The sequence below is a fragment of the Trypanosoma cruzi genome, genomic scaffold, assembly GCF_000209065.1.
Source record: "Trypanosoma cruzi strain CL Brener 1047053512511 genomic scaffold, whole genome shotgun sequence".
In the NCBI taxonomy this organism is placed as follows: Eukaryota; Euglenozoa; class Kinetoplastea; order Trypanosomatida; family Trypanosomatidae; genus Trypanosoma; species Trypanosoma cruzi.
In genome coordinates this window covers 16,705-35,284 of record NW_001849401.1, presented here as the reverse complement: position 1 = coordinate 35,284, position 18,580 = coordinate 16,705, and the positions used below count along the sequence as shown (strand labels likewise).

Sequence of the window (18,580 nt, the reverse complement as noted above, 5' to 3'; positions counted from 1 at the left end):
AAGCAGGCCGACGAATTCACGTATTTAAATGCCATCTTGCACGCACGTATTTTTTTTACTTGTTCAGTTGACGTGCACTCAGGCAGCGAGGGATTTGGAACTATGCGTGCGTGGAATTTGTCCTGCCATGTGGACTGCGGGCAACACCGAGGGGCTGCCACTTTGACTCCGCAGAGTTGTTTTGTCTCTTTGCAGGGTTGTCAGGGAAATTCCATGCAGCCAGCTACCGCTGGTGTGTCCCCAAATGTTGCCACTCCATGCGAATAATGTGCTTCAGCGAGTGAGGGGATGATTGGGTTTGTGTGCACTCTGATTGTGTTTGCTGCCTTGTGCGGGCACGCAACACCTGAGGGGTGGGAAAATGGAGCGGGGCGATGCATGGCTGCGTTCCGCCCATCGCTCACTGCACGGTGGTGCGGTGCGCATTGTGGTGTTGACTCTGCGATGTGACTGCGGTCTCCTGCGCGGCAATGGCGGTGGGTGGTCGAGAGTGTTGGCCCGCGGCGGGACGGTGGGATCGTGCCTCCTTTTTATTCTTTTGTGAAGGTGCACTTATTTTTAGTGTCAGGGATGAGGCAAACAGACGGACAAAGTGAATAAAACAAAACAGAAAAGGGCAATAATGTGGCGGTGTTGTTGCCAATTGCACGTTGTGTTGCTGCGGAGGCGGTGGGCCTTGACTGTTTTGCCGACAGGCGTTGCAGTGCGGCCGCATGGCACACCGACCGCCCCGCCATGCGAGCGCCCCGCCCAACGCCATTGGGACTGCGGGAGGAAACAGCCGCGAGCGTCCTTTGGAGCCAGCGGCACCTGTGTTGGCTCCGATGCTGCAGCTCAACATTTGCTGGGGAGTAAAGAGTGACCGCGTTGGACTCTTGACGGTCTGGTGGAAGATCTAATGCTGGACGGAGATACTCTGAGCACCAGCTTTAGGCTTAAATTTTTTTTTTTGAATTGTATTGGCTCCAGGGCGACCGTTGATGAAAGACCACAATGCGACGGGGGAGATGTTTATTCGGAGACTCGATGCTTACGTAAAAGGCCGGCAGCTTCTTGAGGGAATTCTTAATTTGACAGACTACCGGGTGTACAAACTTCTTCGGGAGGGTGTGTTCTTTCCTCGTCAATGGGGGGACTATGAGAGGAAGGACACGATCAATTTCCGGGCAATGCAAAAACTTGATCCAGCTCTTGAAATGCCGGACGGATACTCGGAGCAACAACAAAAAAATCCACCCTTGTAACTACGATTGAAGATGTACTGTCTAAAAGAAAAGTTCGTGTCATGGACCGAAAGCTGAATGAGCTTCTTAATAGGAGATTTGATGGCAGGGGCTTTGTGGATGCCAACCGGGATGTCTTGCAGGAGGGGTTTTTAAGGACCCCGAGAAGTATATTTGCGATGCGGGAGTATTGGGCGAAATGCAGGCATCCGATTGTTACAAGAGGATGGAGAGGGCTGTGAGGGATGAAATGGATATGGAGGAAGATGCAGACAAGCTTCGCGAGCATTGCATGGACAATTTACTAAGGTGGTTGGTGGCGGCTGCGGAGGTAAAAGCAAGTGTTCATGGAGCTACTAAAAGGTTTTTGGATGCAGCTGCCGAGGAGGCGAGGAGCCCAAAGAAGTCGAGCGCACCGAGGTACCTGGAGGGATGCTACGAGTCTGTGCACAATGCGAGGTGGCATCATGTGGTGGAGGTTCCTGGCGGCGAGGGGACGGGACTGGAAGTGAGGGAGGGGAACCACCACAGCCTTGGACGTACAGGGCAGTTGGCGACTCTCTCGAAAAGGATGACGGTGTGCAGCAATCCGGTGCACCGCGTCCCAGGCTGATGGTGCTCACCTCAGAGAAGGGATGGCCGTACTCGTGGAATCGGAAGGAGAATAATTCCACTCGTGACTGCCATGTGAACTGTGAGGTGGAGCGAGTGTGGCAGATCGTCAGCGGCGATCTCACCGAATGGTTCAGCCCTCACGGTCGAACCGACTTTAGGCCCAAGAGGCGTCTGTTGATTGGGACGCCCGGGATCGGGAAATCGATGGCTGCCGGCTCGTACCTTCTCTGCCAGCTGCTGCAATGCGACGTCGAGAAACTCCCAGTGGCTGTCTACAGTGTTGGTGGAAGTACGACGTACGTGTCTGACGAGACCATCAAGACGGTTTCTGAATACAGGAGCAACACAACGTCCAAGAGAGTTTTGTGTGGTTTGTGGTGGCGTGGGATGAAGGGGTATATGATCTAGGATGTGACAGAGGAGGGAACAGCGCCAGCGGAAGGTTTTGCGTTTTTTGATGAATGGGGCATGATTGTGGTGTCCTCCCTAGAGGTTAGGAACTATGGTGAATGGGTGAGGCAAGTAAGAGCCGAGCGAATCATCGTGAATTGCCCCGCCGAGATGGATGTGAAGGCGATGTGTGCATGGACGAAGCGTGACGAGACTGCGGGGAAAAAAGCGGAATGCTGGAAGATGGTCAAAAAACACATGTATCTTTTGGGACCGATTCCGCGTCATGTCTTTGATGAGGAGGCGTTTAGTGGACGCTGTGGAGCGGTGAGTTTGCATTGGAATTGACCAACGACGTAACTGTGAAAGAGTGCTTTCCACGGGGAGGTGAGTCGCCGCGGTATTCTGAGGACCCGTCCCACAAGCCCGTGAGGGTTGTTCGGGAAATATACGAAGGCGGTGTGATCCTTTTCAATGCGCCGATATCTGACTACCTCGAGGAACGGACATTGGGACGCCTCCCAAGTGTAGCAGAATAAAATGGCTTTTTGAGGCCGATGTTGGCGTCGAAGGCTAATATTTTGCCCATATTTTTTGGATGGTTTGCGTTGAACTCATTCGCGGAGGGTGCCTTTGCCAAGGCAATAGCGACGGAACCCACGGAGCTTGAGCCGCCAACAGGACGTCAAGCAAAGCCCTGCGTTTTGTAGTTGGCCCCTGAATTGCATCCCAAGGGAGATGAGGGTTTGCTGCCGAGTGAAGATGGGAAAAAAAAAAATGGAAAACGGACCGCAAAATAAAGTATTGGCTGCTGTGCATACCGGTGGTTGGAAATTTTTTGCTGGTGGAAGTCTCTTTTCTTTTAGAAGCCAAATCCAATGACGCTGGTTGGGCTGCGGTTGGCTGCGGCGCATGCGCATCACACCACCGTCGGGACTGTGTGGCAGTTCACTGAGTGTCTGGCGGCGTATTTTAATGATTGGGAGGAATCATCCCGAGACATGTCGTGGGAGATGATTTACGTGCAGCACGCAGACAGCACGCCGATGGATGACTGGCAGAGATGTGATGTTGTCCACCCCGAGAGAGTGTGAGCGACGCGGAAGGCCGTGAAATGGCGGTGCTTTGGAAGCAAAATGTGCGCCAGTACCAAGTGTCAATATCATTCGGAGACTTTTAAGAGACGAAGCTCACCGAAGAGGGGAATAACCGTCGAAATAGGAAAACAAATTGGGGAGGGAGTGAAAGGGGGTAGTTTTGATTTCTGGTAAAAACATTGTGGCATTTATGTATTTTTGGATACTTGTGTGTGTGCATACGGGGCACAGTTGGAGAATTGCCCCTGTATGAGGGAATCATTGTGGCTGGCGGTGTCGCAGGATGTCTGCACTTTCCATTTTGTCCTGTTGTGTTCTAGGGTCCATCACTGACGGAAGCATCTTGAAGGGATGGACGACGAATAATTTCTATGGGGAAACGGTGCGCACTCCGTGTGACCGCATGGGGCGAGGCGCCGCGTCGTGGATGGATGAGGGCCCGCTTCCGCGTGTGGCTCTTTGGGTGATTGCTTGCTCGGTGTGCGTTGGCTGCGTGGAGTGGCCGCATGCTCACGGGCCGTGTGGATTGTGAGTGCCTCCTGACGACATCCATTCATCTTTATATTTCTCTCTGTCTGTCTGTCTGTCATTCCCTGTTGGGTGTGAGGCGTGTTGCACCGCGGTAGTTCTGGCCCGCACACACCGACGGTCCGCCGTGACGCCTGTGATGGCCGGTGCGTGGCGCTGGTGTTTTGCGGAGCGAGTGGGTGCGGTGTCTGCGAGAGGGTCGGTGCTCTCCTTGCGCCTCGCGTGTGTGTTGCTCTTTTCTGTGGGCGATGTTTCTTCATGTCGTCCCTTCCGGATTGTCTTGTGTCCCGCTCTCTGCGTGGGTGCTCTGCTCTGCTCCCCACTGACTTGTCAGCTGCATTGCCGCCGCTGTTTTTTCCTTACCGCATGCACACAGACACACGCTAGGAAAGAAGGAAAACAAGCGATAATTACCACTGTGAAATTGGAAGGCACTGATAGGACCAACAGCACACACACCGCCCACACATATTTATATGCTCTCACGTGTTGCTGCTGTGAAGGCACCCCGCACACACAACCGTCGCCGCGTGACCGGATCCAGCGGAAGGAGGAGGGAAGGAGGAGAGAGTGAGCCGCAGAGGCCCAACATGTCCCGGCGCGTGTTTGTTTCCGCGGTGCTGCTTCTCCTTTTTTCGTGATGACGTGCTGTGGGATTGGTGGAGGTGCTTCTGCTGGGGGAGTAATGTGAGGAAAGCAGTTGATTCGTTGATGGGGATTGGATGGGAAAAGCTTGACAACTGGGAGGATGTTCCTGACGCTGGTGGTAAATATGGCTCGCTTCGTGGTCCCAGTCTCGTTGATCTGCAGGGTCATGTATTTGCTATTGCTGAGGCCCATTGCAAGGATGGAGGCGACTGCAGCGACGTCGGCTTTACTGGGATTGCGTCAAAGTACCTTGATTTAATTGGTGTTGCTGATCCAACGGAGATCTTGACGGCAGATGCGAGTATCTTTGGCGCAGATCTTCTAAAGGAAGGGTCTGAAGGTATCAGCGCCAGGAACGGCATAACGCGACCAACGACACTTGTACTTGGGGAAAGTGTCTACGTGCTCCTGGGAAACTACAGCCATACAGGGCCGCAGGTTGGGGGCACGAATGAGCGGGGCCTTTTACTTTTGAAGGGAACTCTCACTGATGAGGGTGGAAGGAAGAAAATCAAATGGAATGAGACCCATGTGGTGGAGCCTCAAGGCAGAGGGGATTCTCGTTCCTTGACCGAGTTAGTTGGCGGTGGAGGATCGGGTGCTGTGTTGCGTGACGGCACGCTTGTGTTTCCCATGCAGGCCAAAAACAAGGATGGAACGAGCGTTTTGCTGTCTATGCGTTTCCCCAATTCGGAGAACAAATGGAAGCTTTCATCCGAGACGCCTGGTAACGGCTGCAGGGATCCAACCCTGGTGAAGTGGGAAGAAAAGAAGGACGACGAAAGACTCTTCATGATGGCTCATTGTGCTGGAGACTACTATGACGTTTACATGTCCACTCCGCATGGAGTCAATTGTTATACGTCGGGTCGGCCAATTACGCGCGTGTGGGGCAACTCACACAATCGAAAGGGTACGGCGTCCCGAGTGGATCCACCACCGCAATCATTGAGAAAAAGGAGGTGATGCTCATCACCGCGCCGGTGTATCCGAGGAAGGAAAATGAAGGAGGAAAGGGTCGGCTCCATCGTTGGGTGACGGACAAGGCACGTGTGCATGATGTTGGGCCGGTATCCGTGAAGATGATGACGCCGCCGCGAGCTCGCTGTTGATAAAGGATAAAAATAAAGAGTTGATTTCACTGTACGAGAAGAAGAAGAAGAGCGATGGAGCATACAATCTTGTTGCTGTGCGTCTGACCGAGAAACTGGAGCGGGTAAAGGAAGTGGTGAAGACATGGAAGGATTTGGACGGCGCCTTGCAATACTGCAGTTCCGGTTCCAGCGGCAATGTTGACGCGCTCAGAAAGGGGCATGTGCAATGGTCGTGTTCCCACTGACGGGCTTGTTGGCTTCTTGTCTGGTAGCTCAACTGTGACCGAGTGGCGAGACGAGTACCTCGGCGTGAACGCCATTGTCCGTGGCCCAGCGGAAAAAGGGGTAGGGGTTCCCAATGGAGTGACGTTCCAAGGATCATGGGCGGAGTGGCCTGTTGGTAAATTGGGGCAGACTGTGCCGTACTACTTTGCAAACAACAAGTTCACTCTTGTGGCGACGGTGTCCATCCACGAGGTGCCGAGGGAAGACAGCAGCCCCATTCCTTTGATTGGTGTGAGGATGAATGACACCAAAGGCACGGTGCTTTTTGGTCTGTCGTACACCCATGACAGGAAGTGGCTGGCCATAGCGGAGAAACGTGCTATTTCGAAGAGTGTTGGTGCGTGGGAGCCACACACAACGTATCGGGTGGTACTGCAAATGGATTATGATGAATGGACTGTCATTGTGGATCAGAGGGAAATCGACCGCAAGAGCTATAATGAGGATCTGTTCAACTCGCACAGGATCTCACACTTCTACCTCGGTGGGGACAGTAATGACCGAAGTGCAACGGACGGCCACGTGACGGTGACCAACGTCATGCTGTACAACGACGATCTGTATAATAATGAGCTGTATAAACTCAATGCCAGCAAAGTCACTATTCCATCACTGGGTGTCGAGGAACATCCCACAGGACAGGTGACCAGCAAAGAAGTCTCATTTGCTTCCGAGTCAAAGAGTGAAGAAATCGTCACCAGCTGTGCGGAATTGAATGAGGATGATCCTGACAAACAAGAGGAAGAGAGCGTCGATGATCTGGTGCCTGCAGCGCCCCCTTCCACGGTTGACGCGGGATCATCTGTTTCTGAGCCTGCCATCGCAGCGGAGAGCGCAGGGAATGACCGTCCATATGACAATGCCCAGTTTCACCAGGGCGAAACGGCCCAGCAAGCCACGCCGAATGAAGAGAATAAATCGATGCAACGGGGCTCAGACCTGCAGCCACGGGACTCACAGCCAGCGGAATTAACGGAGGTTACCGATGTTGAAATGTCCTCTGGAAGTTATGCTGAAGAAATGCCAGAGGAGGAGGGAGAAGCGGATGGCAGGAGTGGCGGATCAACGTCTTCAGTGGGTGCATCATCGGATATGGATACGGCCACCGAAACAGTTGACAGTGAGCGCCAATTGCAACAAAGCACTGAGCTTTCCGCTGAAAATGAAGGCCTGCGGTCCACTGGAACCGGAACCACTGGCGCGGAGCAAAGCCTCGGCCTCGAGGCGGGGGACAGAAATTCCGAGAGAACAATGGGCTCAGACAGCAGCCTCACTCCTTCAGGGGTTGACGCCGAACGACATCCGCGGCGGTGGGAGCGCCGTCCCGACACGGCTGATGGTGGCGCTGCCGCCGCCGTTTCGATGGGCACGCGATCCGCAGCTCGGCACGCACTTGAGCTTCGTGCCGGTGTCGACGGCGCAGCCTCGCGGGTTTGGCGGTCCGTGGGGAGCGATGCTGAGCAACGCGACGTGGGTGCGCAACGCGACGAATCCGTCCACCGTCCTGGAGCTGGCTGTGCCCGTGCACCGCGGTTACTTCATTGCTGCCGACGAGACGATAGTCATTCGCTGCGACGCTGCGGCGGTGTCTGGCGGCTGCAGGGGTGTGCTGCTTGGGTCCTTCACGATCAGGTCTGCCACGCTGCCCGCCGCTGCCAACGCCCTCTCGGCGATCACCGGCGTTGTTGCGGGTGCGGCGGCTGTTGCGGTGGTGGTGACCGGTGGGCTGGGCTCCGTCCTGGAGATGCAGGCACTCGGCGTGTTCGCGAGGATGTCATGCGCCTCGGCGCAGGAGCGTGCGAGCACCGTTGCGCTGCCGTACTTCCTGTCGGTGTTCGCTGCCCTTGACCCGCTGTGGATGGTGGTGGGCAACGCGCTGCTCGCCGCTGTGTTTGGGTGCGTGCACTGCGGTGTGACGGCGGCCTTCCAGCGGTGGCGCGGCGTGGACGCGGCGAGTGCGTGGGCGGCGATGCGCTTCCCGAGCCTGACGTACGTTGTGGCGCACGCGATGCACCTCGGCATTTTCTTTGGCTCGGTGCTTGCACTGGCGATGCCCGACGCCCGCGGGCATCACCGCGTGATCGGTGTCGTTGGCGTGCTGTACGGTGTGGCGTTCCCTGCTGGTGTGTGCTACTTGATTGCCCGACACGCGGGCGCGAGCTTCACGAGGTACTGGCAGTTTTTGAGGAAGCCGCTGCACGAGCGCCTGCTGTACCCCGTCGGGTATTGGCACCCCGCGGCGCAGCAGCGGATGTACGGCGGCATGCTGACGAACGTGAGGGGCAGCCGCGTGTACTGGTGCGTGTTCCAGCTGTCGGTGCTGTGCGTGGTGTGCCTGATTGCGGCTGTGCAGTCGCCCGTGGGAGGCTGCCACGTCCAGTACTTCTGCATGGCGGCTGTGCTGCTTGCGTGCGCGGGTGTGTTTGCCTTCACGAACATGATGCGCTCGTCCTTCCTGACGGTGGTGCACACTGCGAGCTTTGTGCTCCTTGCGGCGCTGTGCGTGGTCAGTGCGGCGAACCATCTTGCGCCGAGCGACGGCGGTGCGAGGGCGTACGCGGCTATCGTGCTGCTGCTGGCGACTGTGGTGCTTGCGGTCACTGTGTACGGCATGGTTGTGTGGTACGCGGAGGACCGCCACTGGCAGGAGCTGCGCGAGCCGCGGCGTGGCGGGCTGGAGGCGCTGCTGCGCGATGACGAGGAGGGCGAAGAGACGCAGAAGCCCCACGACAGGACTTCATTGTCGTACGCATAAGGCATCGCTGGCGCGTCGTCGTACCGACCACCCGCACCGCCGTAGCAGCCCATGGCTGGTGACACCCGCTCAGACACACAGAGCCTGTTTGGCCGTGCTTCCAGTGCGAGCTGCAGCATTAATTATGCTTTTCTGTGACGTGCAACACGTAGAATTGATAGGTTTGCAGTGCTGGTTGATGGGGGAGGGCGCAGGGCCACGGCTGTGCTGCGCACCACGGCCACTCATCGCTCACAGCACAAACAGCGTCGCTCTTCATTTTTTTTTGATTTGTTTCTGTTTTTTGCGACTGAGCTTGTGACTTTCTTTCGTTCCATGATGACTGCGTAGGAGGAGCTTCGGTTCGGTCGCCACTGCACCGTGTCTTTTTTGGCATTGTTTGCAGTGCCTTTATTTTGTGCTGAAATGTACGTGTTTTTTTTCCTGCTGCGTAACCGAACTCACCTTGTACTGTCACACTGTGTGGATGACTCTCTTGCCGTGACTGTCAGTCATGTCTGTGCGTATTCTCCTTTTCCTTTTTTCTTTATTATATGCACTTTCTTTGATTTTTGTTTAGTGTTCAGCTTTAACTCAATCCAACCACGAAGACAAGGAGAAACAATGCCTGGAAAGCGCAAGAGGGTGCAGGGTGACGATAATACCGAGTTTCAGGGATATACTGTGCCGCAGGGAGATTGCCAGACGAGAGCAAGGCTGTCGTCCGATGACGAGACGGATCAACCCGCTGCGACCCACATAAGAGTGGAGGAAACGCAGCGACCACAGTGGACCATGAGGAGCACCGTAGAGGACATTCTGCTGGAGGGAAAGGAACGCATCACCAAAATGTGGCTGAGTGATTTTCTTCGGAATTATTTTGACGGCAGGGGCGTTGGGGAATTATATATAAACGTCACGATGAAGGAGTTTTTAATTAGTCCCAATGAGGTCATCAAAGACGAAGTGTTATTGGACACAATAAAGGCATCGCCGCCATACCAAGAGCTGAAAAAGGAGCGTGAGGAGTATTACGTGCTGTTGAAACCTTTATATAAGCTTAAAAAAGAACATATTGTCACTCTCAGGCATTGGAGTAACTTTAAAAAAAAGGATACGGTCACTCCTCTTGCAAGGTCACAAATAAACAAAGCCTACTCTCAGATACTGAGAGAAGAGAGGCGGGAGGCAGAAGAAAAGGCAAGGCGAGAAAGAAAACAACTGGGAATTGACGTTTCCACTTGGATTAAAGCTGCGGTGCTGAAGGGAAGGGTTCGCGTGAATAAAATGAGGCTGAATGATTTTCTTACGATGGAATTGGATGGCAGGGGCGCTTTGGACGCCAATCAGGATGTCTTGCTGGAGGAGTTTTTCAAGGACCCCGAGAAATATATTTGCGATGCGGGAGTATTGAACGAAATGCAGGCATCCGATCGTTACAAGAGGATGGAGAGGGCTGTGAGGGATGAAATGGATATGGCGGAGGATGCAGACAAGCTTCGCGAGAATGGTGTGGACAAGTTACTGAAGTGGTTGGTGGCGGCTGCGGAGGTAAAAGCAAGTGTTCATGGAGCTACTAAAAGGTTTTTGGATGCAGCCGCCGAGGAAGCGAGGAAACCAAAGAAGTCGAGCGCACCGAGGTACCTGGAGGGATGCTACGAGTCTGTGCACAATGCGAGGTGGCATCATGTGGTGGAAGTTCCTGGTGGCGAGGGGACGGGAATGGAGGTGGGGAAGCCCGAACAGTCATGGACGTACAGGGCAGTTGGCGACTCTCTCGAAAAGGATGACGGTGTGCAGCAATCCGGTGCACCGCGTCCCAGGCTGATGGTGCTCACCTCAGAGAAGGGATGGACGTACTCGTGGAAGTGGAAGGAGAATAATTCCACTCGTGACTGCCATGTGAACTGTGAGGTGGATCGAGTGTGGCAGATCGTCAAGGGCGATCTCACCGAGTGGTTCAGCAGTCACGGTCGAACCGACTTTAGGCCCAAGCGGCGTCTGTTGATTGGGACGCCCGGGATCGGGAAATCGATGGCTGCCAGCTCGTACCTCCTCTACCAGCTGCTGCAATACGACGTCGAGAAACTCCCAGCGGTTGCCTACAGTGTTGGTGGAAATACGACGTACGTGTTTGACAAGACCATCAAGACGGTGACGAGATACCTGGGTAGAGGAGCATTCGAGGACTTTTTGTATGATTTGCGTCATTTGAAGATGAAGGGGTATGTTATCTACGATTTGACGGAGAAAGGAAGGCCAGCGAGTTGTTTTGCGTTTTTTGATGAATGGGGCATGATTGTGTTGTCATCGCCAAAGGTAAGCAACTATGATAACTGGGAGAAGCAAGAAGGAGCCGAGCGAATCATCATGAATTGCCCCGACGAGATGGATGTGAAGGCGATGTGTGCATGGATGAAGCGTGACGAGACTGCGGGGAAAAAAGCGGAATGCTGGAAGATGGTCAAGGAACGCATGGAAAAAGTGGGGCCGATTCCACGTTACATCTTTGATGCGAATGAGTTCATTGCACACTCTGCTGCCATTGAGGATGCCTTGGATGGGGTCAATTCCCGGGATGGTGAAAAGCACTTTACGCATGGGGGAGTGAGACTGTGGTATTCTGAGAATGCGTCTCAAAAGCTCGTGAGGGTTGTCCGAGGAAGAGGAGAAGTCGGTGCTGAGGTATTTCTGAACGCACCGATATCTGTTTGCCTCGAGCGTCGAGTACCGCACTATTTTGGGAAACGTGATGAGTGAGAAGGATATATATATATTCCTGTTGCTGGTATTGGGGGTGAGAATACTCTTTTGTCTGAACGTATGGGAGGGTTTGGCCTGCGCGCGTTTATGTTTTGGGGGATTTTGTCGGTGCATTAGTAGAGGACGTTAAGGAGCTGGGGCCACCAGCACGCCGTGGAGGACAGTACGCAGTGCTGAAGGCGAATTCTGAAGGGCGCCCCACCGAGTCTTATGTGGAGTGGTTGCAATGGAGTACCATACAAATACTAATATAAAACATCGGCTGCTGTGCGTACCGGCGGCTGCAAGCTTTCCGCTGGTGGACTTTTTTTTTTCTTTGTGAAGTTACCGCGGAAGACGCTGGTTGGGCTGCGGATGGCTACGGCGGGTGCGCATCACACCACCGCCAGCACTGTGTGGCAGTTCACTGAGTGCCTGGCGGCATATTTTAATGGTTGGGAGGAATCATCCCGAGACATGTCGTGGGAGATGATTTACGTGCAGCACGCAGACAGCACGCCGATGGATGGCTGGCGGAGATGTGATGTTGTAAATTCCAATAATGTGAGCGAGGAGGAAAACAAGGGGATTGCGATTTTTTGGAAGCAAAAGGTGCGCCAGTACCAAGTGTCAATATCATCCGAAGACTTTTGAAGAGACGAAGCTCACCGAAGTGCGGAATAACCGTCGAAATAGGAAAACAAATTGGGGAGGGAGTGAAAGGGGGTAGTTTTGATTTCTGGTAAAAATATTGTGGCATTTATGTATTTTTGGATACTTGTGTGTGTGCATACGGTGCGGGTGCACCAGCACCAGGTGACATTATTACAAAAAGGTCTCAAAAATGACCAACGCTATCGAAAATAACAGTGAGAGAAGAAAATTAGGGAGGGAACGTGGTTGTTTGGTTTCTGGTGAAAGACATTTGATGATTTTTATATGGTATGTTGATTGCGTGTTTGCATACGAGGCATAATTGGAGAATTTCCCCGGTATGAGGGAGACATTGTGGCTGGTGGTGTCGCAGTACTACTGCATTGTCCATTTTCTTCTATTGTGCTCGAAGGCCCATCACTAACAGAAGCATCTTTAAGGGATGGATGACGAATAATTTCTATTGAGGAAAAGGTGCATTCCGTGTGACCGCATGGACTGAGGCGCCTCATCATGGATGGGTGAGGACCGCTTCCGCGCGTGGCACTTTGGGTGATTGCTTGCTCGGTGTGCGTTGTGTGTTGGCTGCGGGGTTGTGGCCGTATCCCGTATTGCCGGGAGAATCCAGGAGCCGGCAATATTTCCCTCGTGGGTTCTTTTGTTTTGTTGCTGGCGCAATGCAGACGTCATCTACCAGCGTCCGGGCCAGACGCGTCGTGCCGGGACACAGTTGTGGCACCACGAGGTGTGGGGGCACGTGCTACCGCAGTGCCGGCATTACGATTTATTTGAAAAAACACGAGGGAGGACAACAGAGGCACAACTGTGCGTGCTGCAGCAAGTCGGCATTGATGCTCTTTTACTTTTTCGGCACTGAAAACCGAGAGGGTGCGCCCTGCGCCTGTTGCCAAGCACTCTCATAGCCACGTTTTGAATGGAGCGTGTTGTTTTTTCTTTGAAGCGGGCTCCGTGTGCCAACGCGACAGGGGAACACGGTTGGCGGTGGCAGGAGTTCTTCCCGGAACGGCACTGGAGTGCAGGGTTTTCAAAGTGGGTCTCTCGCCGAGGTGGGGACGGCGCTCAGGGATTGTCTCGAGGCTGCTCCTCAATGCCGTTGCTGTTGTTGACGGCCAATCGCTGATGGGAGAGCGAGAGATAGTGTGCTGTCGTGTGATTTCTTTCAGTGGCACCCGTTGGAGCGATGCATGTGCGTTTGCCTTGCGGATGTGGTGTTAGGGATCCCTATTTCACGCTATTTGGTGCCGCAGAAGTGGACGGAGAAGTGATGCGGTCACGAGCTGCACGGGTGTGGTGGACACGGTTACACGAGCCTGTGGATGATCCGAGCAAATCCAAGTGCACCATGCGGTTTGGGTCTAAAATGAAGGAAGAAGCACCGGGCAGCTGAGGGGAGTTGCAATGCACGCGGCGGCAGAAGATGAAATGCGTTGCTGAGTTCACGTTGACTGCCACTTTGGGTGCTTTTTCTCGAGGCCGTGAATCCTTCCTAATTTATTTGGTGGTGCTTGATGACACCAGACGTGGAAGGCATTTTCATTTCATACGAGGATGGCGCACGGGAGACAAGGAAGAAAGAGAGCGACGCCTCGCCAAAAGTGCTGCTGCTGGAACGTTGACGAGACACGGGATTGTTTGCACGGCCAGCTGCATTTCCTCTGCAGGATGTTCCTTGAGGCGTTCATTGGCGCGGGAGTGAGGTGCACACACGGGCAGGCACCGCGGCAACAGTGTCGTTGGATCCCCGTTGCACGAATGAGACGACGCATGTCAGGCGTGGCAGGTGACGTCCCCTGCGGGCCTTCCCAAAGCCTCTTCTGTTTCACACCTCGGCATTTTCTGCGCTGTGGACACCGCTCCCGTTGGCCGTCCTCTGTGACACGAGAGCCGCCTGTACTCCTTTCCGCCGCATTGCAGAGTCGTGAGGAGGGCCTGAGGGTGCGTTGAGGAGCCGTGTGGCCTCTTCGAGCATGTCCTCTGTTTTTCTGAGGCGTTGAATTTTGGATTACCGAAACGCACCTTGAGTGCCTGCGTCAGAGGCACACATAACTGAGCAGCAAACGTGTTTGTGGAGGTGAAGGAGGGCCACGCCATTGGGAGGAGGAAGAGTGAATGGGCGGGTGGGTGTGTCTGTGGCCCATATGTAGTGCCCGACTGGCGCTTCACTTTGTTTGGTGCTGTTATCATTTGCATTCACAAAGAATGGCATTGGGTGCTGCTTTTCCCAACTCTCTTACTGTGTCTGTGCGTTGCGTGTTTGTGGGCATGACTCTTCTTCCGTGCTGTGCATTTGCCGCGTAAGCTGTCGATGGTCTATATGAAATATGTGATGATTTGCGGCATTTTTTTTGATTGTGCTTTGATGTTTTGTCGGCGGGATGACGGTCAGACTGGACGCGTTGCTTTTTTTTTACTGTGATCACGTGCTATGTTTGTGGGAGGCCTCTCAGAGAAGCGCCAGCCGACATTCTTGCAAAGCCCAGGCATAATGCCACACTCCTCATTGACGTGGAATGAGTTGGCGTTTTGCATGCAACCTTCTGTGCATTCTTGCCGTGGTGCTTCTCACGCATGGCCCATGGAGACGACTGGTTGAGAATTTTCAATGGGCTTCTCGTTGAGTCGAGGGGAGCATAGCGTTTTGCTCGCTCACTGAGAGCCCGGGGGTCACGGATGATGCATGTGGCAGGCAGAACCTCGTGCATGGCGGAAGGAGGAGACTAAGGGCTGGTTGTTTGATTGTTACTGACGAGTCCTGCCTCACTGCTTGGAGGGGGCTGTTGTTCGCTGGGGCAACCTGTTTTGTGTGTCCAGACACCGCTTGCGCCGAGTGGCGTGGTGTCGTGTTGGCGTGTGCGGCTCCATCATGCGGGGCAGCAGCGTGACTTTTACGGACTGTGTGGCTGTGGGGTAATGAATGTGGCGAAAGGCGTGTCTGAGGGGAATCCGCGAAAGGAGGAGTGACCTTCGTTTGGCGGTGCTGCTGTGCGATGTGCGAGGGAAGAAGAAACGCAATTGATTTCTGACATGTCGGTGGGTGTGCCACGGCCACCGATGAGTTTTCAGGGAGAGGGACAGGAGGGAGGGAGACGGATGCTGTGCACATCGACTGCGGCGTGTGGTGCCAGAGGATGCGGTTGCCATTGTGAATGGTGCGACGGCCGTCATGCGTGCAGCAGAGCGTCATCTGCATCTTTGTGTCTGCCAAGCTTGCAGGTGCTGCGAGGAGGTGCAGACGACCTCTCATCATTGGGACGCTGAGGCTGTTTTTCCTCTCTGCTCAGCGGGAGAAGCAACTCTTCCTGCAGGCGATTTGCTGGTCTGCATCGATGCTCCCCACGTGGTGTCACGCCGCCGTGCCTTTGCAGTGCCACTCGCATTGTGGTTTTATTTTCACTAATTGGCTTTTTTTGCAGTGCAACGCTTGTTTCCCTCACTGCACGAGTGGACCCCTCTCATTTTTCTTTTTTGCAAGGCCATTGCCCGCGGCCCCCAACTGGGAGGCTGCTCGCTTTTTAAATACTTTACATTTATTTATGCTGTTGGGGGTACTGGGGAGCAATGGCTGCGGGGATGTTGATGTTGTGCTTTGCTTTGAGTGGTGGCGGTGTGTACCGTTGTTGTTGTCTTTCTGCCGCCGCTGCCTTCTCCACTTCTTGGACAGACACGCTAGGAAGGAAAGCAAGCAAACAAGCGCCAATCGCTACTGTGAATTTCGAAGGCACTGATAGGACCAACAGCACACACACCGCCCACACACACATATTTGTATGCTCTCACGTGTTGCTGCGGTGAAGGCACCCCGCACAAACAACCGTCGCCGCGTGACCGGATCCCGCGGAAGAAGGAGGGAAGGAGGAGAGAGTGAGCCGCCGAGGCTCAACATGTCCCGGCGTGTGTTTACTTCCGCGGTGCTGCTGCTCCTCGTCACGACGATGTGCTGCGCCACCTGTGGAGCTACGCCTGCAAGGGAGAATGATGGCAACAGTGATTTAAGAAGTGTTGAGGGGCTGCAATGGGTCGATCTATTTGTGCCGCAGACGACGCCGGTTCTGCCGGAGGGTGGAGGTACTCCAGGGACGAAGCGGGATTCATTTGTTTCACCATCTCTTGTCAATGCTGGTGGAGTAATTGCTGCTTTTGCCAGAGGCATAATAAATGCCCAATATACCGTTGATGATGTATTAATTAAGCCAATTTCTTCCGATGTTGTTGCGGAGTACATCGACTCTTCGTGGGATTGGTCCACTCTTGTTGAAAAGGTGAGTGAAAGTACATGGAAGGCACACACCGTGCTTGATACAACGGATGGAACGAATCGTGTGGGCGATGTGTTCAACCCCACAGCAACAACGAAGGGTAACAAGGTGTTTCTTCTTGCGACAAGCTATGACGTGCTCAATCAGAGTGGTGGGAGTTGGAAAAGGGACAGCCTGGATCTGAAACTGGTTGTGGGTGATGTCACGAAGCCTACGGCGAGCGAGCAGAGAGGATGGATCACGTGGGGCACACCCACATCGTTAAGCCAGAATACTTTAAAGACACCCAAAGCTGGATTGAAGGATTTTGGTTCTTCTGGTGGCTTAGGTGTTCTGATGGAGGATGGCACGCTCGTGTTTCCTGTGATGGCGAAGAATGAAGCAGAAAACGTTTGTTCCATGATCATTTATTCGACGAACAACGGCAGTACCTGGTCGCTATCTGAGGGCGTTTCCCCTGCGGAATGCCGTTTCCCCCGCATCACAGAGTGGGAGGGATCACTTCTCATGATTGTTGATTGCGAGGATGAACAGAATGTGTACGAGTCGCGTGACATGGGGACAGCGTGGACGGAGGCCATCGGGACACTCCCAGGCGTGTGGGTCAAATCAAGATCATTCCTTCAGGATTTAAGCCTGCGTGTGGAGGCCCTCATCACCGCGACCATTGAGGGCAGGAAGGTCATGCTGTACATTCAGAGAGGGTACGCCTCGGGGGAAAGCGCCAATCCGCTCTACCTTTGGGTGACGGACAACAACCGCTCGTTTTATTTTGGACCGGTTGCCGTGGAGGAGGCTGCTGTGAGGTGGGAGTTCGCCAGCGGCCTGCTGTACTCGGATGGCAATTTGCATCTTTTACAACGGAGGGCCAATGATAAAGGCCGTGTCATTTCACTTTCCCGCCTGACGGAGGAACTGAGTACAATCAAGTCCGTCCTCAGCACTTGGTCGCAAAAGGACGTTTTCTTCTCCAGCGTGTCTATACCCACGGTGGGTCTGGTGGCAGTTTTGTCCGATGCGGCCGGTGATGGGAGATGGTACGACGAGTACCTTTGCCTGAATGCGACGGTGACGAACGCGAAGAAGGTCAAGGATGGATTTCAGTTGACGGAGCCTGACTCCGGGGTAATGTGGCCTGTGAACACTCAGGGTAATAATGTGCGCCATGTGTTTTTGAGCCACAACTTCACACTTGTGGCGTCGGTGACCATTGAAGAGGCTCCGACTGCGGACGCTCCTCTACTGGGTGCGACGTTGGGGGACACCAATTCCCCGATTACCATGGGAGTCTTGTATACCGCGGATAAAGAATGGGTAACTATGTTCAACGACAAGATAACAAAAAGTGGCACTTGGGAGTCGGGGAAAGAATACCAAGTGGCACTCATGCTGCAAGGCAACAAGGCTTCTGTGTACATTGATGGCAAGTTGCTGGGGGAAGAGGAGACGATGTTAACAGGTGAGACACCACTTGGGCTTGTGCGCTTTTGCTTTGGCGCGTGCGAAATGCACAACTCTCCTGTGACGGTGAAGAACGTCTTTCTGTACAACCGCCCACTGAATCCCACTGAGATGACTGCAATCAAGGACAGGAAAAGTGACGACTCCATGCATGGGAGCGTGTCGCGGGCGCTGCTGCTGCTGGGGATGTGGGGCATTGCGGCCCTTTACTGAGAAATTGCAGTGAGGACTTCCTGCCACCGGCGTGAGCATATGTGCCTCTCCACGCACCCTCCGAAGTAATTGCCAATTTTTTTGTGGATGCACCGTTTATTTTATGTATTTTTATTTTTGGTTTGAATGCCCTTCCCCCCATGAAAGTCGTTATGTAAGGGCGCGCTCCCCCTCCCGGGACTGCACCGCTGGTTATATATTTTTGTTTTTCTCTTTCATTATATATACGTATATTTGTCTTCTCCTATATGGTGTAGTTTTCTGATAATGGCGGATTGCATTTAATGTTTCCGCCTGCCGATGATAAATGCACTCGGCATTGGGCGCCACGACGATGGCGGAGTGGAAAAAAAAAAAGGAGTTGGGATGCAAGAAAAAAAACGCACTGAGCGCCCCAATGAAATTTGGGTGTTGTGTAGACAAAATAGGGCTGAGCGGTCGAAGCAAATGTGTTTTTACTTCTGCATGAATAATTTACAAGCAGTTTTTTTTTTTCTTTTTTTGCCGCGTCACGATGAGATTTTTTTTTTTTTTAGTTCTTTTATGGGTGTGCAAGTTTTTTTAAAGGGGCTTTAGAAAATTTCTAACTTATTTTTATTTTAGGAAAATTATTTTGGGT

At 53.6% G+C, this 18,580-nt stretch overlaps 2 protein-coding genes and 3 pseudogenes across 2 annotated transcripts, besides 3 other annotated features; all 5 read left to right on the top strand.

Moving 5' to 3' along the window:
• Positions 1-3,767: part of a sequence feature (areas not merged during assembly with more than two copies in the genome that could not be assigned to a particular haplotype) that runs on past the window's edge.
• Tc00.1047053507167.150 lies at positions 623-3,322 on the top strand (annotated as a pseudogene).
• Positions 3,768-4,913: a sequence feature (heterozygous, non-Esmeraldo-like haplotype).
• Tc00.1047053507167.140 lies at positions 4,565-6,526 on the top strand (annotated as a pseudogene).
• Positions 4,914-18,580: part of a sequence feature (areas not merged during assembly with more than two copies in the genome that could not be assigned to a particular haplotype) that runs on past the window's edge.
• Tc00.1047053507167.120 (dispersed gene family protein 1 (DGF-1), putative) lies at positions 7,043-8,635 on the top strand (the record flags this gene model as incomplete). Its single annotated transcript, XM_814471.1, has 1 exon — positions 7,043-8,635. The coding sequence occupies one exon, from the start codon at positions 7,043-7,045 to the stop codon at positions 8,633-8,635; it is 1,593 nt and encodes a 530-aa protein (XP_819564.1).
• On the top strand, positions 9,239-12,010 carry Tc00.1047053507167.110 (annotated as a pseudogene).
• On the top strand, positions 15,799-17,961 carry Tc00.1047053507167.80 (trans-sialidase, putative; the record flags this gene model as incomplete). The annotated part of the gene is made up of 1 exon (XM_814470.1): positions 15,799-17,961. One exon carries the CDS (start codon positions 15,799-15,801, stop codon positions 17,959-17,961), a length of 2,163 nt encoding a protein of 720 aa, XP_819563.1.